The sequence below is a fragment of the Micromys minutus genome, assembly GCF_963924665.1.
Source record: "Micromys minutus genome assembly, chromosome: 30".
Taxonomy (NCBI): Eukaryota; Metazoa; Chordata; class Mammalia; order Rodentia; family Muridae; genus Micromys; species Micromys minutus.
This window is the reverse complement of record NC_137965.1, coordinates 15,112,888-15,132,131: the sequence shown is the minus strand read 5'-3', so window position 1 is coordinate 15,132,131 and position 19,244 is coordinate 15,112,888. Positions and strand designations below refer to the sequence as shown.

At 37.1% G+C, this 19,244-nt stretch overlaps 1 protein-coding gene across 1 annotated transcript; it reads right to left on the bottom strand.

Moving 5' to 3' along the window:
* Window positions 1-9,782: 9,782 nt before the first annotated feature.
* On the bottom strand, window positions 9,783-10,750 carry LOC308440061 (mediator of RNA polymerase II transcription subunit 6-like; the record flags this gene model as incomplete). Its single annotated transcript, XM_080941997.1, is given in 2 exon segments — window positions 9,783-10,423; window positions 10,426-10,750. Coding segments are annotated over 2 exon segments (738 nt in total). The 3' UTR covers window positions 9,783-10,010.
* Between the last annotated feature and the right edge of the window lie 8,494 nt (window positions 10,751-19,244).

Sequence of the window (19,244 nt, the reverse complement as noted above, 5' to 3'; positions counted from 1 at the left end):
TGAGGCATCCCTTAGCCCCCAGGTACCAGCCATATGATGGGTATGCAGCCTTCTTCCCCCATTCAATAAGAGATACAACTTCTTGTAAAACATTGAAAAGTTTTGTGTTACATCAATTCAAATAATAAATGTCTTCTTAAGGTGAAAATGTTAATGTTGGCTGTGGATCCAGATGTACAGATTTTATTGCATCCCAACTAACGTTTGCCATTCCTACAGAAAATTTAGGGCTATCAAGTCTGTTCAGTACGCTGACTTATACGTCTCCAACACGCATGCTCAATGTACTCAACACTGATTCTTTATGATAACAAACGTTAAAAATGAAGCACATTTGAATTTACTTTGTGAACTAAGACAGAAAATATTAAGGCTGATATTAAAGAGGAAGAGTTTTATCTGGCTCAGTTTACCAGGAAGTCACACGTCAAAGATGTGGGCATTGCCACAATGATTGCTTCCGTAGGCAGAAACACCAGCTGTAAGAGAGCTGAGGGAAAGTGATAATCCCTTTGTTTCTGCAGGATAAGCATCTCAGCTCTCCTATACCGTTAGTTTTAACACATGCATGTTACTGTTACCTGGTAGGTAGCCTGGTTTTGTCTCAATGATGACTTCCTTTCATTAAGATTATTAAGACAAGGAACTTTTTGCATAAGTATTAAATTTGCTCTGGATTTACTTTCAGTTTATAGAGACTTCCACTTTTTAAAAATATAGGTAGGTATTATCTTCTGGTTTGTCTAGTCCTGTTTGCTTTGAGGCAGAGTCCCGCTGTACATTGTATACCAGGCATGAACTTGTAGTAACCCTCTTGCTTTCAGACGCCTGAAGGCTGGAACTACAGATGTGTATACTATTCCTGGTAAGCAAGCATATGCAATAATAATTAATTCTTTTAATTATTAAATTAAATAGCTATATTTTAAATGAGAGATTTTCCTGTGAAGTTGCATTAAAATAGAATCATTCATTTTAGTGGGAAATAGTTCAAAAATCCACTACACACAGCATTTTAAGGTTTCTTCCTTTTAAGTAAAAAGATTGAATTTAAATTAGTAGCCTTGGCTGTTCAATCATCCCCAAAGGGTTAACAGCATTCTTATAAAAATGATCCTTCTACAAAGTTTCCAAATCTAGATTCTTGCTGTTGACGACAGCTAATATATTCTTAATGCTCTCTAATGGCATGAGTTATGGTCAAAATACTGTAAGAGGCTAAGATAATAAATATTACTATTATTATAATCTATACAATGGTTATGAATATCTATGTGAAGTTTTTGCCTGATCAGTAACTTAACAATATTCTTCTTTGAGTCTAACTGATAATGCGGTCTTAAGTTTGTAATTAAAATATCAATGCACTGTAGTTAGTAATTCAATGCATTTTAATAGTTATTGGAGTTGGTAGAAAGAAAAAGTCAAGATATTCATAATAATTCATCATGAAAAGCAACCCTGGAATTACTTTAAGTTGAGCTTTGATAACATATGAACAATATACTTTGTAGTCTTTTATCCCAAACTTGGAGGAGCCTCAAAATTCGACCAATAAAAAAAATCATCCATGATCCTAGAACATTGTGCTGGTCCATCTACTTCCCTTATACAGTTTATCTAGAAAAGTGAATCCATTTCTTTTAGAACATCGTAATATAAACCTTTATTTTCTATAACAACAAAACAGGAAGTTTAGAAATAGAGATGTTTAATTTTAGGTGCACATTCTCTGTGTCCTTCATATCTCTGTTTCTTAATGAATTTTTACATCATAGCAATGAATAAAAGACCTCATGAGTGTTGTGACAGTTTTTAAATTAGAAAGAAGGCTGAGTTGATAGGGGGCTGAGGAAGCCATGGAACCATAGGAAGCAGGTCTTGGGCAAGAGTGGGGTCCAGGTGTGTCCAAAAACTAGAAAATCTCACCATGAGACTTGGCAGTCATAGGATCCCCTTGCCTCATGACATGGGCCTGCATGTCCCAGAGTATGTAGACACATGTCCCCACATTAGCCCCATCATAGGAGGTCTCAGATGCCAAAGTTAAACTTCCTTTCCCCTTATAAGTTCATGTCTAGCAGGCACTTGAATTCCTCTTCAGGGAAATAAAGCATTCCCAGCACCTTAGCCCACAATGTTCACTCACCCCTAAAGGCTCTACCCACTCTCCAAAGATTTTTTTTTCTTACAGCTTTTTTTTAAAAGTGAGATACATGTACAGATTTTTCAAAGCATTTTGGCATAACACTATATGAATATATTTTTGTCAGGACTTAATTCTTTTAGAGGTTTAATAGCATGCATTGAAATCCCACTAGTTCCCATAAGCATAAAGTACATGTAGAACAGAACATAACATGGAGACAGTCAAAGTTTTATTGGTGTGTAAAGATTAAATATAATGATCTTTGAATACCAAAAGTTGACACAAGGCTTTATTCCTAGCTCTTGAATTATTAATGATTTAAGGTCTAGGTGTACCACGCTCTGAGTTTTTTTTCATAAGAAGGACTGAGGCTTTCACTTTTTGGCCTTTGTTTTTCTTGAGCTTCATATGGCCTGTGAGTTGTTTCTGGGGTATTCATAGCTTTCTGGGGCTAGTATCCAATTATCAATGACTGCATATTATGTCTGTTCTTCTGTGACTTGGTTATCTCACTCAGGATGATATTCTCTAGATACATCCATTTTCCTAGGAGTTTCATAAAGTCATTGTTTCTGATAGCTGAGTAGTACTCCATTGTGTAAATATACCACAATTTTTGTATCCATTCATCTACTGAAGGACATCTGGGTTTTTTCCAGCTTCTGGCTATTATAAATAGGACTGCTATGAACACTGTGGTGCATGTGTCCTTATTGTATGTTGGAGCATCTCTGGGGTAAATGCCCAAAGGTGGAATAACTGGGTCTTCAGGTAGGACTATGTCCAATTTTCTGAGGAACTTCCAAACTGATTTCCAAAGTAGTTGTGCCAGCTTACAACCCTACCAACAGTGGAGGAGTGTTCCTCTTTCTCCAGATCCTTGCCAGTATCTGCTGTCATCTGAATTTTTGATCTTAGCCATTCTGGTTGGTGTGAGGTGGAATCTCAGGGTTGTTTTGATTTGCATTTCCCTGATGACTAGGGATGTCGAGCACTTCCTTAGATGCTTCTCAGCCATTCAATATTCCTCAATTGAGAATTTTTTGTTTAGCTCTGTACCCCATTTCTAATAGGATTGTTTCTTTGGCATCCAACTTCTTGAGTTCTTTGTATATATCAGATATTAGACCTCAATCAGATGTGGGGTTGGTAAAGATCGTTTCCCAGTCTGTTGACTGTTGTTTTCTTGACAGTGTCCTTAGCCTTACAGAAACTTTGCAATCTCATTAAGTCCCATTTCTCGATCCTTGGTCTTAGAGCACATTTAAATGACCTTTTTATCCACAGTTCAATGAGATGCTTAATGAAACCTGCCTCCCAAGAGTCTGACAAGTGCCTGAGATCTCCATCACCCCCTTATTTTTCCCACTTCACTTTCCTCTCTCAGGCCACTGGTCTCCTTGCAAGTGACCATGCCCTTAAATGAGGGGGAGCAGAGTAGGGACTCAGGTTAAGAGATGTTTGCCAAAAGTTCACAGCCTGCATATGTGAGTCTGTATTTGCCTAATGCTGAATCCGTTAACTTTATATTTTTTTTAATCCTGATTGGTGGAAATATTTTTGAGACTTTATACAGGAATAGCTCGCGGTCATCTTAAATAAAGCCATGCAGTCGAACAATAGTAGGCTGTGGTGGATATGTGCATAAAATATAATTGATAGCAAAAGTGGACAATCCAAAGCAAAGTGACACAGCTTCAGAATGGCCCCTTAACCATACAGAGCAGTGGCTCTCAGCCTCCCTAACACTGTGACCCTTCGATACAGTTCCTCATAATGTGGTGACCCCCCCAACTATAAAAATACTTTGTTACTACTTCATAACCGTAATTTTTCTACTGTTATATATATTATGCAGGGTTTTTGATATACAATTTTCCAAAGGAACTGTGGTCTATAGGTTGAGAACCACTGGTATAGAAGTTTATTGAAATGTATAGATGTTGGGTTGGGACCAGTGTTTTGAGTTGTTATGCTAATAGAGCTGTGCAGGGTGTTTTGTTTTTGTCTTTTAATTTTTAAGATTTTTACAATAAGATCACTATTAGAAAAGAATCAATCACCATACCCAACTAGGTGGGTAATTAGTCTTTATAAATGTTTTCATTGCTACCATTGAAATAATTGTGAGGCCACTGAATTTTCAGAATTAGCTTTGTCTGCAGGGACATGAGTATAACTTGTATTAGAAGAATTATAAAATTAGAATATTTGTACCAAAGAACTGATTTACAAGAGGAAAGTAGACACTGAGTATCTGTTTATTGAGTCTCATTTGTTTTTGCTGAGGAGAGGGGCTACTAATAAATTCACATCCTCATTTGAAAATACTTTCCATCATTATCTTTGCTGAGGTAAGGAATGCTCCTGTAAATAGAGTTTAAGTTCCTAGGCAGACTTAAACCACTCTTCTCCAACCAATTCTTAAGGCATAGAAGTAATTTATAGCATATTTCCACAAGGTAGCTATTGTAATTTATGTACCAATATAGCAAAACTCAAATATTTTCCAGCATATTTGCTTAATGTTATAAACTCAAACTTCTAAAAGTTAACACTTTACATGATACGTAAATCAAAATCTTATAATTTTGTAGTACAAAAACATCCTCTTTGCTTACTTTACATTTTAAAATGGAGGCAAGGATTCCCTTTTACAATGTGTGTGTGTGTGTGTGTGTGTGTGTGCATGTGTATGTGTGTGAGTGTGCAAGCACATGTATATCATCTGCTTTTGCATGTATGTACATATGTAGGGGCTGATGAGGTCAGAAGACATAGATTCTGATTCAGCAGCAACATCTGACCATACGATCTTAGTGAGAACTCTAGAAGCCAGCTAAGAAGCACCAATACTCTAAGAAAATCCAGGTTGCATTGAAAAGGACTAAGAAACAACATTGCATTTCCCTTTCAAAAATCTTTCCTCCAAGCAGACGCAGCTAAGTCTAGTCAGAAAAACAAAATGATACATATGCTTCCTTCTTGATAGGGAAAAGGTAAGAGTAGACAATCCAATGTTTTAACATTGCTGGTTGATGGACATAGTTCCCAGGCTCTGCCTAATGGGAGATGCTGAAGGACAGCTGCCATTCTTTGTACCCGGGCAGAGCACAGAGGAGGCGGCACCATAGATCTATGCTCCTAATGAGGGAAAACACAGGGGGAAGAGAGAGGGTAAAGCAACCAATCAGCCTCTGTAGTTCACTACATGTAGCCATATGCTTTAAAGAAAATTAGGATCTGCCCACAAATCTTTGGAGAGCTTCCCAAACTCTCTACCTAGACTACTAGGGAGTTTTTCCAGTGAAGAAGTGAAAATGTTTAGTTTGTAAAGCTGAAGGTGGCCGTTTCCTCATGTTCCTGAATATGTGCGTTGTAATTAATAGAAAAATAAATAAGCACAAACAAGCTGGGTAAGTGGGCAAGTGAAAGAAAATGAGATTGGGGAGAAGATTAAATTTAAAGAAATAAAGACCAACACTTACTTTATTAACGTTTCAAAGGAGTTCCTGTAGAAGCTTTATGGGACTGAAGAATTGCTCAGTGGTTAAGAATAGCAACTGCCTTGGTAGGGGACCTGCATACTGTAGCCAGCTCCTCATGGAACTTCACAACGGTCACAGCTACAGTTCCAGGAGATCCGATGCCTTCCCATTGCCTCTGTTTGTACCTTGCACACTTGTGGAACTCACATATACACTCAGGGAAAAAAAACACCCTCCTGCACACAAAATAAAAGTACATCTTCTAAACGTAAGTAATACCAACAATAAAATAAAAGCTATGACAGATATAAAGTCTGGGACTGAAATGCAGAGTCCCAGGTGCTTTATCTCAACGAGTGCTAACATAGTCAACTTGAGCAAAGTGTAAAAGATGTCAGCACTCTTGGAGACAGTGCATATGGAACTGCCAATCAAAAAATATAACAGCAAAAGTGTGAGGCAACGTGTGGGAGCACCAAGATACATATTGGAATCAACTGACCCACAAACTGGAGAGAGGCATGAATGTTCTTTGAAAATGTTCCAATTCCTCCAGGATTTAAGCAAAGAGATGTCAATTTTAGAATCGTGATGAAGGTGCAGGTGGGATACTCCAAGGAGGCTGGCAGATTCTCTATCCCATCAATACTCAAAAGGCACAGACATTTTGAAAGCAGGAAGAGGAAAGCCCCTCCACGCGCACAATAAGGTGTCTGTCAGGTTATGAGTCGATTTTTAAGCAGCATCCTTACAGGGGGAAAAAGTGAGATGATTTATTCAAAGAGTTGAAAATAAAAAGCTCGCCTAAGCACAGGCATTTAAAACAGACAGAAGTGACCTTTGAAAATTAGGAGAGAGGGACACTTTCTCAGAGAAACAACAGCCGAGGAAATGTGGCACTGCTAGATAAGTTTCTTAAGAATTGAAGTCAGTCCTTTGACCAGAAACAAAATGATGCCAAGCAACGATATGAATGCATGACGCTCACACTGAGAAAGGCACACACAGTAGTGCACAGTAAACTGGAGGACCGTGCAGTCTTCAACTCTGGTATGGAATTTAAAAAAAAACTGCAAAACCAAATAAACTTGTAGACCCACAGTAGTGGATAACGTGGTAGAGAGTCACAATTTGCGGACACAACCGGAAATGAAAAGTATCCAAAGTACCTGAAAATATCACAGGAAGATTGACAGCTGTAAATTCACCGTAACTCAGTCCCCCAGTCTTATGCCCAGGTTTGAACTAAGAACAGATAAATTCCATTGAGAGCAAGCCAAGAAGAAATTAGCTCAAAATGAGCAAAATAGAAAATAGGGGGAGGGGAATTAAGAGGAGATGAAAACAATCAGGTTTGGATTTAAAAATATATATATAAAGAAATTTGAGAAAGGTATTAACTAGGTTAAAAAGAAATCAGTGTAAAAAAAAGGCAGTGTAAAAAAGGGTTGTACAAAAGGCAGATTATAACAAACACAGTGGGAAACAGGTACTATGAGATGTAATCACATTTCAAAAATTGGATAAACTCTGCAATGTGTCTTTGTAAGAAGGATCCCCCCATGTGCACAAGGTGGTCTTATGCAATAAGAGTCTCATAGCTACAAATACACTGGACTCATTTTCTTTTACTTAAAAGATTAATTTGGGGGTCTGCTATACATACAAGGTAGAATAGGATGTTCATTGGGGTGATATATAATCAGTACAGTGTATTAGTAATATAGAGTATCAAATATCTTAAAAATAATATCAGCTAAACTGCCTTAATAATTTTATGGAAACTGTAACAAAGATCATATAAAATTTTGTGCACACTATTATATATTCATATAAATTATATAATATTTACATTATATATATGATTATAACATATATTAAACAAACTTACCCTGAATGTCAGACCCTAACATCAGAATTTTTCATTGCTGATGAGTCCCTGCATCTGCGGGGCAGGGAGCTCATAGGGACATAAACCGGTCTGATCTAGATTCACTGTGTATCAGTGAGGGCTAGCTGGCCAGCTAGCATGGCAACTATACCATGTGGGCTATCACCTGGGCTAATTGGACTACAACTTATAGACAAAAGACCTTTTCACTTTATTTATTCATCTAGTTATTTCTTATTATGGTATTATCTATGTTGATAAACATATTGACTGTTTACTCAGATAATATGGTGCTGTGTAATCTGAGCTGGTTTCCAGTTGGGGATTATGTAACCTCAACCTCCTGAGTTCTGGGATTAAGGGCAAGTGTGGGTACAGAGCTTCCTTCATGGCATCACTAGCTGTATGAGTAACACAGAGTAAAGGCTGCTTTAGGCAAATGATTCATGTCTCTTATTATCTAATTGGCCAAAGTAAGCTATAGAGAGAGCCCAAGAACAGGAGCAGGAAAATCTCATTGCCAAGGACAGGTACACAAAAGTGCTGGTTAAATAATTATGAGTATGCTTACAGTAACTACGCTATGGATAGCAGTGTATTTTCTCAGTTAGCTGCCACAAGTATGCCATGATCTAAGAATTCAGAGAGCTGTCTGGTGGTAAGCTATGTTGCATTGTGCTTGGAATTTGGGCCACCATTTCACTGTTCTGAAACTACTTTTCAGCTATGAAAACTGGGCAAACCAGCCCCTAATTTGGACCTTCACATATTCTATTTTATACATGGTATAAAAAATACACATTTTCTTGATTAAAAGATGAAATGATATTTAACCTAAGAAAGAATATAGGTTTGAGAAACAAATTCTTAAGAGCAGAGAGTTTTTTTTTTCCAGGTTTCGAATTTAAAACTCACAAAATTGCATTTGCCTAAAAGCAAAGCGATAGTCCATGTACCTAGAATAAGTTTGGAAAAATAAAATTTGAGCCCACAGCACACTGTTCTAAGGAAATATGAAGTGAGCACTGATTGCAACTTGAAAATTACTTTGAAAATGGATTTAGACAGAATTATCTGATCTTGAACTATACATGAAAAGTATATTGATGCCCAGTTGTCTATGAAGTGCTTCTGGGAAGGAAATTGATGCTCTTGATTAAGCTTAAAATTTGAAGATTCAGAAGAGGAGGGTGACCCTGTAAGAGAACCAGCAGTCTCAATTAACCTGGACCCCTGAGATCTCTCAGACACTAGATCACCAACCAGGCAGCGTACAGCAGGTGACATGAGGCCCCCAACACATATGCAGCAGAGGACTGCCAAGTCTGTGTTCAGTCAGAGAAGACACACCTAACCCTCAAGAGACTGGAGGCCCCAGGGAGTTTAGAGGTCTGTCAGGGTGGGTGAGGTAAGGACATCCTGGAGGAGACAGGGGGTTGGGTAAGGAAGAGGTTTGGGATGTAGAACAGTTAGAGGGTGGACTGGGGTGGGAAATAAAATCTGGAGTGTAAACATAAATAAATTTTAAAAACTATGTAAGATTTAGGATCCTTGTAAAGAAGAAGGGTGGAGCAGAACTGGGTCTTCAAAACAGAAAAAAGAAATGACTAAAAAATAGGTTTATGATACTTGAGAGAGTGCAGTACCTATTTCTATGTGTCATTTTCAGGTGGCAGTGGTACCAGGCCATTTTGATTTAAAAAGAAAATGGTCTAGGTGCTGGAGAGGTAGGTCAGTGGTTAACAACAGTGTTTGCTCTTCTTCCAGAGGATATGGATTTGATTTCCAGCATCCAAATAGCAGCTAGTAAGCTCCTGTCACTTCAACTCTAGGGTATCTGATACCACCTTCTGGCCTCTTTGAGCAGCAGCTGTGAACATGGTATATGGACATACATGCAGGCAAAATACTCATACATATATTACATAAGTACACATAGTAGTACATAAGATTAAATGCTCTAGAGCCAAGAGTGTAGATCAGTGGATAAATTACTTCCTTCCCAAGCATGAGAAGAGGGTTTGGTTTCCATAAGAGCAGAGTTCATGAGCTTGTGATCTCAGAGCTTGCCTACTTTATAAAATTGATGTTCATTCTGTATTTTATTCCTAGAACTGATCTGCATAAGCATTTGCTGTTGTTTGCCACAAAAGGGCACCCAGCATTAAAAGGACTTCAGTTAAAAGACCTTCAATTCTTTTTTTTTTTTTTAATATACACAAATAACTTTATTGTTTAAAGATATATACTGGCGTATCTGTGAGTTAGGTGTACTGCCCAAGTCCAGTAGAGGAAAGAGTACAAAAGATACTTAAGAAATATTCACATAGAAAGCATGGTAGGGAGAATGTCCTCTTGTGAAGAGCAAGTGCACTGTGTACAAACAAGAGGGCTGCGATAGTGTTTCCGGGCTCAAGAGCTGCCCACGGTGCTGAGGTATACTGACTGACAAGGAGCTTGCCAGCTTCTTCTTGTCCAACATTCACTGAAGTCTCATTCGTTTCTCAGGGGGACCTTTAGTGCTCACAGTCTGCTGAACGTTCTTTGCGCTCTCCTTCTCCTCAGGTTTTACAGTTTCTGGCAAAGGCTCTGCCTCTTTCTTTGCCTGATCCACTGGGACAGGCTTTTCTCCAGACTTTTGCTGAACAAATCTGGGTGGAAATTTCTGTCTGAGGTCTATGAGTAAAGCATCCACATGCTGTCTTTGAAAAATAGAGCTCGTTTCTTCTTTCCTTTTGGCTTTAGGTTTGACTTTGTCTTGCTCCTCATGATCTTTAAAGTGCCACCAATACCCTTTGGAAGGGTGGTACCAACAGTATGACATAGCTTCATCAAAAGCTGACTGAATACCATGCACTGCAGTAAGCACTCTGGAGTTTATAACTGATCCCAAGCTGGCGCCTGATAGATGACCCCAGCGATGATATAGTAGTCAGCCAGTGGAATAACTTGAGCAGGGGACTGGCGCTGTTGCTTTCGGATGATGAAAAGAATGGGCTCTTGAGCATGTAGAAGGATGTATTCAATTCCAACCATCTGATTCAAGTGCTCTAATGTCAGCCTCTGCATTTTGACCACTTCATTATTACACGTCCTGTCATAAAAAGGATTGCTTCTTTCTGAAAAGTAATCCAGGACACTACCACTGTTCAAAATGGGAATCCAAGAGCTGTCAACCCAAGAGATTCCCAGCAGATTATCTCGGATATCCACCACCGCCATAATTCCAAAAGCACTCTAAGAGCCAAGACCTTCAATTCTTACAAAGCAGCTTCTATTTGCTAAATCTGATCCCACTCCATCTCTGACTATTTGGAGTAAATTATTTTTTTATATTTGCACAGAAATATGTTCTAGAAATAGTGATTCTCTTATTATAGAACACTGGATATTCACATGGCATGGAAAATCTATATTAAATGGTTCAGGGGAATGATAATATATCTCTTTCACTTCAAACTAAAGCTCTAGTTTATCAAAATGAATAAACATGGGCCGAAATGTAATGAGTTTTGTTTAGTTAGTATATTGCTTTGCATTTTTGTGAGCAGACATATGGTGTTTACCCAGGTTTGGATTGCAGTGAAGCTTAATTCATTTTAATAAAATTCTAGTAAGGCTAATAGAAAGAGATTTGCTTTAATAAAAAAATCAACTACTTGTGTAAATAAGGTTATAATTTTGCCTCATTTAATTAGTGTAAATAATGTTTAAAAACATGTTGAACGTCTAGGTCTCTGCGTTTCACTTAATTTAAGCAGTCCTCTTCCTGTAACGGTCTGGATAATACCATGCAGGTCTTATACACTATGAAATGTAATGGAGATTTTAAAAGTTGTCAAATTGCACTAAGCCAAGCATACCTTTGTCTCATAATTTTAAAATATATTTTAAAATTCTTTTCTAGTGGTTTTATAATGATTTACCAGACTCTCCAAGGAGCGTAATGTAAATTAGTCATTTCTTTCTCACCAAAATGTTAGTGGTGTTGGTCCCATTGAGTCCCCAACATTGTCATCATCTCTAACCCACCTTTGTATACCCATTTCTTTTGCTTTGTCTCCTTCCTGGATCCTGCCCCCCAATTTTCCAAGCTTGTTACCAGAGGCATGAGAATTGTTGAAATGTCTTCCTAAATAATCTTTTCCTGTCTAATGCTGCGACAGAAATACAGTGAAGAACTGCCAAGCAGTAAGTGGTCTCTATGCATGCTATGTGCCTGGGAGTATGCTTATGCACAAAGAAAATTCTGTGTGTTGGCCCCTTGGCACTGGAAATACCAAGCAGTGAAGGAAACATCAACGTTTGACCTCATAGTTTGTATTTTTTTTTTTTCTTGCCAGAAAAAAAAAAAGGGGGGGGGGAAAGCCATAGATTTTTGAAGATGCTCTTTTAACTGCGTTTTCTGTGGCAGTTTTGTTTTATGGCAAAGGCACAGCATGATGCTGGTTTCTTAAGGTCACTCTGGCTGGTGAGATGAGCAGATAATTGTTGGTTGAAAGCTAAGCCAGGTCAGCTCACCGTGGAGCGTGTCCTCTGAGTTCATTAGTGATTTAAAAGTGCAAATGAATAGCCCAAGATGATTATAAAATGATCATTTAAAAATCAGATACACAGAGTTAGAGAGCTGGTTCAGTAGTTAGGGTACAAGTTTCTCTTGCAGAGGACCCAGGGTCAATCTGTAGCACCACACCATGGTTCACAAACACCTGTAACTAGTTTTAGGGCATCTGATGTATTTTTTCTAGCCTCCTTGGTCACCAGGTATGCATGTGGTACCCATAAAGTAAATATATTATTTTTATATCAGATATATATGCTATATTTACAAGTTTATTACAATTATCCAATTTGTATCTAAAATTCTTTTATAGGCAAGTTTGTCACCTATATGTACATATCCTAGTAGATACATGAAAAAGAGTTGACTGTCTTGTTTTAGTTTGTCCTAAATATCTCTCTAATTTCAGAATGGAATACAGAGTTGGGAACAGTATCAGAGGTATCTGATTAGTGAATGAATTGGGGATTTTACATACAGGAGGCAAATGAAGTGCACCGTGTGTGAATAATATCTCAAAGATAAGGAAGAAATAGTATGTATTTTATGGTATATAACCTGGTACACTTTCATGCTTTGACTTGATCCAGAATAAAACAGCATTTCTTAGACCAATCTGAAATTTTTCAAGGGATAGGAACACACATTTCTATTCTTAAATATGTTTTATAGCAGTTGCTCCAATCCATATTTGTTTTCCTTAGAGAGATTTTAGGGATGGCTATTCTGCCTCATAGCTTCCAGTGAGTCTTCCAGCCACAATAACAGTTCATAACAAAGTAAGAAATTAGTTTCAGGAGAGTTATAATATACCACAAAATTCTTGACTTCTATAACCTCAGAAGTTCCTAGGTTTATTAGAAAGAAAAAGAAATCAATATCAATATAAAATGTTGAGGCATGTGAAGGGTTTTAGAGTTCCAATTGCATTCAAAAAATAATCAGATTTCATGTCTATTATCTAAACAAGTCAGTATAAAAAGCCTGTGGAGGTTTTGGGAGCTGACCTGACAGGACTCAAATAACCTGACTCTGGACTGTTGTCTTCTAGGGGGTTTCCTGGGTATGCAAACACCCACTAACCTCATTAAGAACAATCCTTGTTTTAGCAATGAGGAAAGTTAATCACCCAAGCTAAACTGACAAAGGTTATAAGGTTGGGCTGTGATTGTCAAATAGAATTCAAAGCTCTGAGTTATTTTCCTGTGTACATATTCCTTCTGTTCTACACTATTCATGAGTTCTCAGTAACATTACAACTTCATTGTAAGAAAGTGAGCGGGGGGGGGGGGAGATAATCAGCGTTTGAATCTAGGAAGGACAGGAACATTCCTTTCATTCTAAGTTACAAACACCTATGGTGTGATTGGACCATTTGAAAGCCACTTGACCAATAGGACATAGATGTGCTGGCAACAGCCTGCAGATCTTTGCTTCTGCAGCATCTGTCCAATCCAGAGTCTCATTAAGTCAGGCTCATTAACTCTAAAAGACAATTGAGACTTCTTAGGTTGAATAGAACACATTACAAGAGAAACTGACTCTGTAATATCTGATAGATTTATCTAGAGCTCATTAAATACATGTCACATATGTATTCATGCTCTTAACCTTGCGAAATACTGCATTGAGCATGATTTTCAGAAACTCATGAAAGGATTTTAGACTGGATCAATGGCTGGCTGGATGGATGGATGAATGGATGGGTGGGTGAGTGGATGGATGAATGGATAGATAGACAGATATTAGATAATAGATAAATGAAATGGAAAGACTATTCATATCTATGGCTTGAGAGATTGATATGAAATGTCCATACTGCCCAAGAAAATTTTTAGACATAAAACAATTCCCAGAACACCCCCAGGATTATTATTTAGAAGTATAGGACCAGAGGAAACATTAGCAACAACATCAAACAGTACAAGAATTGCCAAAGGAGAGCAAACATAAGCATAAAGCAAAGAATAAGCAAAAAGAAAATTTAAAGAGTTGTATGCATCACGTTTCCTTCAGGATATAAAATACAGAGCCACAGTAGCCAAGACAGCATTGTATTAGTGTTAAAATAGATACACTGACAGAAGTTGGAGTTACAAGTAGCTGACTTGAATGCTGGGAACCAAACAAGTCTTTTGAAAGAGGAACAAACACCTTTAACTGCAGCCACCAAACCTAGTTTTAAACAACCAAATTTAACTGTTCTTGTAACATCTATGAATCATAGATACCTTTTGACTACTTTCTCTTTTTTGATATTTTATTTCTTTACATTTCAAATGTTATCTCTCCTCCTGGTTTCCCCTTTGCTAACCCTTTATCCCATCCCCCATCCCTCTGCTTCTATAAGGGTGCTCCCTGACCCACCCTCTCCCACCTCACCACCCTGGCTTCCCCATATACTGGGGCATTGAGCCTTTACAGGACCAAGGGCCTCTCCTCCCATTGATGCCTGACAAGGCTATCCTCGGCTACATATGCAGCTGGAGCTATGGGTACCTCCATGTGTGCTCTTTGGTTGATGGTTTAGTCCCTGGGAGCCCTGTGGGCGTCTTGTTGATTGATATTGTTGTTCTCCCTTACATCCATGTATATTTCACCATTTTAAAAAGATACAATATTCTCCTAACAATTGTGAAAACAAAATACTGACATCCTAAAGGTTGCCTATTGACCCTTGAGGTTAAAACAGCCAGGAAATGAGGTCCTTGATATACCTAATAAGTTATAGAAGATCATACTAATGGAATTATTTAACCATCATTCTTTTTCTGACTCCTAATAGAATTTGTAATGATAAACTATATTTCTTGTGACATAATCATAGTCATTACAGTCTCTTCTCAAATTTATTTGTGTTTTGTTCCAAGAAAAATGGGTACTTCAAAAATGCTGAGAAGGTAATTTAATGCGTTTAGAAATTAAATAAAAGTTAACTTAGATTTTCTTAAATTTAGAGCAATAAATTGACTTATTGTAGTATAATAGTTTATAAGAAATCTTAAGCCCTGTAATCACAAAATAAATTGAATTTAATAGGCATATAATGCATTTCAGTTAAACACATTAAATGTTCAGTTATTTCTTTCAATTAAAGTCCAATAGAAATTACATATTATATTCATTTTTATGACAGGTCAATAAAATATGATGCATTTTTTGAAGTTGAGATTAACCAACTGGTTTGAACTAAACCTACATGGAAAGAAATGCATTTGTTTTGGTTTCACATGAATGCATTTTATTATTTATTGACTACTCAAATGCATATTTGTATTTACATTTATTTTCTTAGCATGCTGTAACGATATGGACAGTATAAGCCTTTGTGTCAATGAGCAAACATGAGAAAATATTAGACTGTAAGACTATGTTTTGTTAGCGACTGATAAAATTTTGAAACTATAAAAATTGTTTCTTTAGGAAGAATGTTGAAATAACAACTATTTTGTAATACCAATTGTGCTCAGAATAAAATCACAAATAAGTATTGGAAGAAAAGTATCAAATCTAAATTCTCTTCTTTCTTTCTTTTCTTTTCTTTCTTTCTTTTTTTCTTTTTCTTGAGATATGACTTGTCTATGTAGCCCTATCTGTCCTGGAACTCACTCTGTAGACCAGGCTGGTCTCAAACTCATAGAGAGTCTCCTACCAGGATTAAAGGGATTTGTCAAAACTGCTGGATTCAAATCTCAATCCTGAAATGTGACATTGAAAGGCACATTTTATTTCTGGATAATGTTTCCCCACTTTTATTGTTTTTGCCTTCCAAGTATATAAGTAATTTCCTCAAGTCTGTGGGGAAGAACCCTTTTTACATATTGATTCAAAAGGACCGGCAGGCACACAATTCACATTACCATTTAAAACACTTGATTATGGTTTCTTAGTTTAAATACCATATGAATTAATCTGTTGATCTGGCTGGATTTGCAGCTATTACTGACTCTAAAATTATTACTTCAGTAAAACTTATTACTGAAAATAAGCCAAGGCCCCTCATTATCTTATAGATCTTGTGATCCTGGGATAGACAATTCTTTTAAATTTGTCTGTGCCAAGCGACTGGTGAAATATCCTCACCAATAAATACTAGTGACAACTGAATTGTCCCTGTCACTGCTATCTCTCTCCTGCCATAACTATCACTTTATGTAACAAAACCATTCTGAGAATCATGGGTGGAGGATGGAAATCAGAACCATGAAGTCAACTTTTCTCTTTCTCATCTGTTATCCCTGTTTAAACATTAACAGTTGCTACTACAACGCGAAACACTTGAATATAATAATCAAAGCGGTCAGCCTGATTCTCAAGGTGCTGAATTTTTGAATAAATATTTTTTGTTAGCAGCTCCCACTTGATTCACAGACATCGGTTCAACCACGAAGACATGAAGTGAAATGCAAATTGCTGATCATATCAATTGATAAATGACACAACAAAAATTGAAAATGAATATACTCTTGTGTAAAGAGTATAAATGTCACAAATATATTTTTGAGCCAAAAAAAAAAAAAAAAAAAAAAAAAAAAAAAACCACCAGGTGGATCAATTAAGTAATTTCTAAATGTAAAGTCAAACAGGCAAAGCTGCATACTTACATGCTCTATGCATAAATATGAATGCCTTTATATAATAAAGCTAAAAGTAATTCTAACATGCCCTTCGTGATTCGTAGGTACTGGGCTGGTCAGTCTAGTGTGGATGGAAGAGGGAAGAAATCATGTGTTGCCTAGATATGGCTTTCCCTTTTCATGTGATGGGTACCTTTAGGTTCTCTCACTTAGTTAAGTGAATTCTAGTAGTAGAATTATATTATAGCATTGCTACCCAGAAATTTGTAGATGTCCTTAAAATTATATAAATGTTATGATACTGTAATATGTATTATGAATAGAAATGTTTTCTTAGCAGGAGACAAATCATTTGGAAAAAAAATTTTCTTTGGAAAGGCCAATTTCTTAGTTTTTAATGTGCCAGTACTGAATGAATTGCCAAATGCATTTACATTAAGAATTTTCATTTTTCCTAAATGAAAGAAAAAAGCATATAATATGCTAAAAATGACATTCAAGCTAATGACTCTGCTTATTAACAAGATCACCACTGGGGCCGGGGTTATAAGAATGTGGGTTTTGTAAGTTACCCAGTATTTTAGATGCACGAACCAAAACTATCAAAAAAAAATCTAAATAGTGAAACTATTGTAAGGCAAAAACAGAAAGGATGCTTTAGAGAGAGAGTATTGCTAAAATCCAAGGTTAAGAGAGTGAGTTTAATGAGGAACTAGTTTTACTCTCATCTTGTTCATCAGAAAAAAGGCTCATTAGTCAAGATAGCTGTTTAAAATGCTGTGCTTTAATATTTTAACTGCTTATTAAATATCTAAAAAAAATCCTAATCATATGATGAGTGAACTTTAAGAAAGGGTTGTGATAAACTTGTGAATTGAACAATTGGGACATTTTCATGCACCTGCCTTTTCTGATACTAAACGAGTTAATTTTGTTTTGCTTTGGCTTGATTTGCTGATGTATTACATTATCAAAACGAGGCAGCCGTTATTTATATGCTTAGGGCAAATGTACTCATGCTAGTAGTTGCCTTGAAAACAAGGTAATATGAATACTTGAGCATCAACGGAAGGCAAAAGGGGATGCATCTGAGGCTGAAGAGCTTGCTCTGCAAGCGCAGATCCTCAACACTTACATAAACTCAGGGAATAATTCCCATACTTTTCCAGAGTGGTTGTACCAGCTTGCAATCCTACCTGCACTGGAGGTGTGCTCATCTTTCTCCACATCCTCGCCAGCATGTGCTGTTACCTGAGTTTTTGATCTTAGCCAATCTGACTGGTGTGAGGTGGAATCTCAGGGTTGTTTTGATTTGTATTTCCCTGATGACTAACGATGTTCAACATTTCTTTAGGTGCTTCTCAGACATTCAATATTCCTCAGTTGAGAATTCTTTGTTTAGCTTTCTACTCCACTGAAGAGGGTTATTTGGTTCTCTGGAGCCTAACTTCTTGAGTTCTTTCTATATATTAAATATTAGCCCTCTATCAGATATAGGAATGGTAAAGATATTTCCCCAATCTGTTGGTTGCTGCGTTGTCCTATTGAGAGTGTCCTTTGCCTTACAGAAGCTTTGCAGTTGTATGAGGTCCCATTTGTCAATTCTTGATCTTGGAGCATAAGTCATTGGTGTTCTGTTCAGAAAATTTTTCTCTGTGCCTATCGTGGTTCTTCAGAAAATTAGACCCAGTTATACCACTCCTGGGCATATACCCAAACGATGTTCCAACATATAACAACGACACATGTTCCACCATGTTTATAGCAGCTTTAGTTATAATAGCCAGAAGCTGCAAAGAACCCCAATGTCCTTCAAAAAAGGAATGGATAAGGAAAATATGGTACATTTGCACAATTGAGTACTACTTAAGTGCAAGTCTCCAGACATATGTGAACACACATGCATGCATACTAAACACAGGAAGGCCATAAAATATACCTACATGTCATAGGTAAATATTCACATAATATTTCTAAGACCCGTAGGCAACTGACCTATGCTTAATACCAAACAAGATATATAAGATATATACTAAGACCTTTCCCACACATACGTATTCATAATAATCCTTAACTTAAAAAAGAGGTGCACTGAGAAACTAGCAATTGTAATAAGAAAAGAAAAAATGTGTAATAATATACTGTAGTAAAGTTATAAGACGATGGTTTCTCTCAGAATGTGTTGCAAGCCATTCCTTTGCTTAAGAGGAGTGCTTTTGAGATTGGTGCGGTGTTAGAATTGTCAGTTCACCACGTTTCTTCGTTCCTGCATTTAAAATAAGGATGCCTGGAACATAAGCATGGGAAACCATGACGTCTGATAACGGACTGCCTAATGAGTACCTCGCACTTGAACCCAAAACTCTCTCATGCAGTGAGTCTGCCTCCCCAGTTTGTCCCAGAGATTCCTGTTTATGATTCCTCAGTGCTGGGATGATGGCAAGTTACCTTGATTATACAACACTTATGTGGGTGCTGGTGGGTGGGAAAACTCTCATTCTTATCCTTGTACAACAGGCATGTTTGCACACCGAGCCATGTCCAACTTCGCAAATGAACCAATAGTTATAAGTCATTC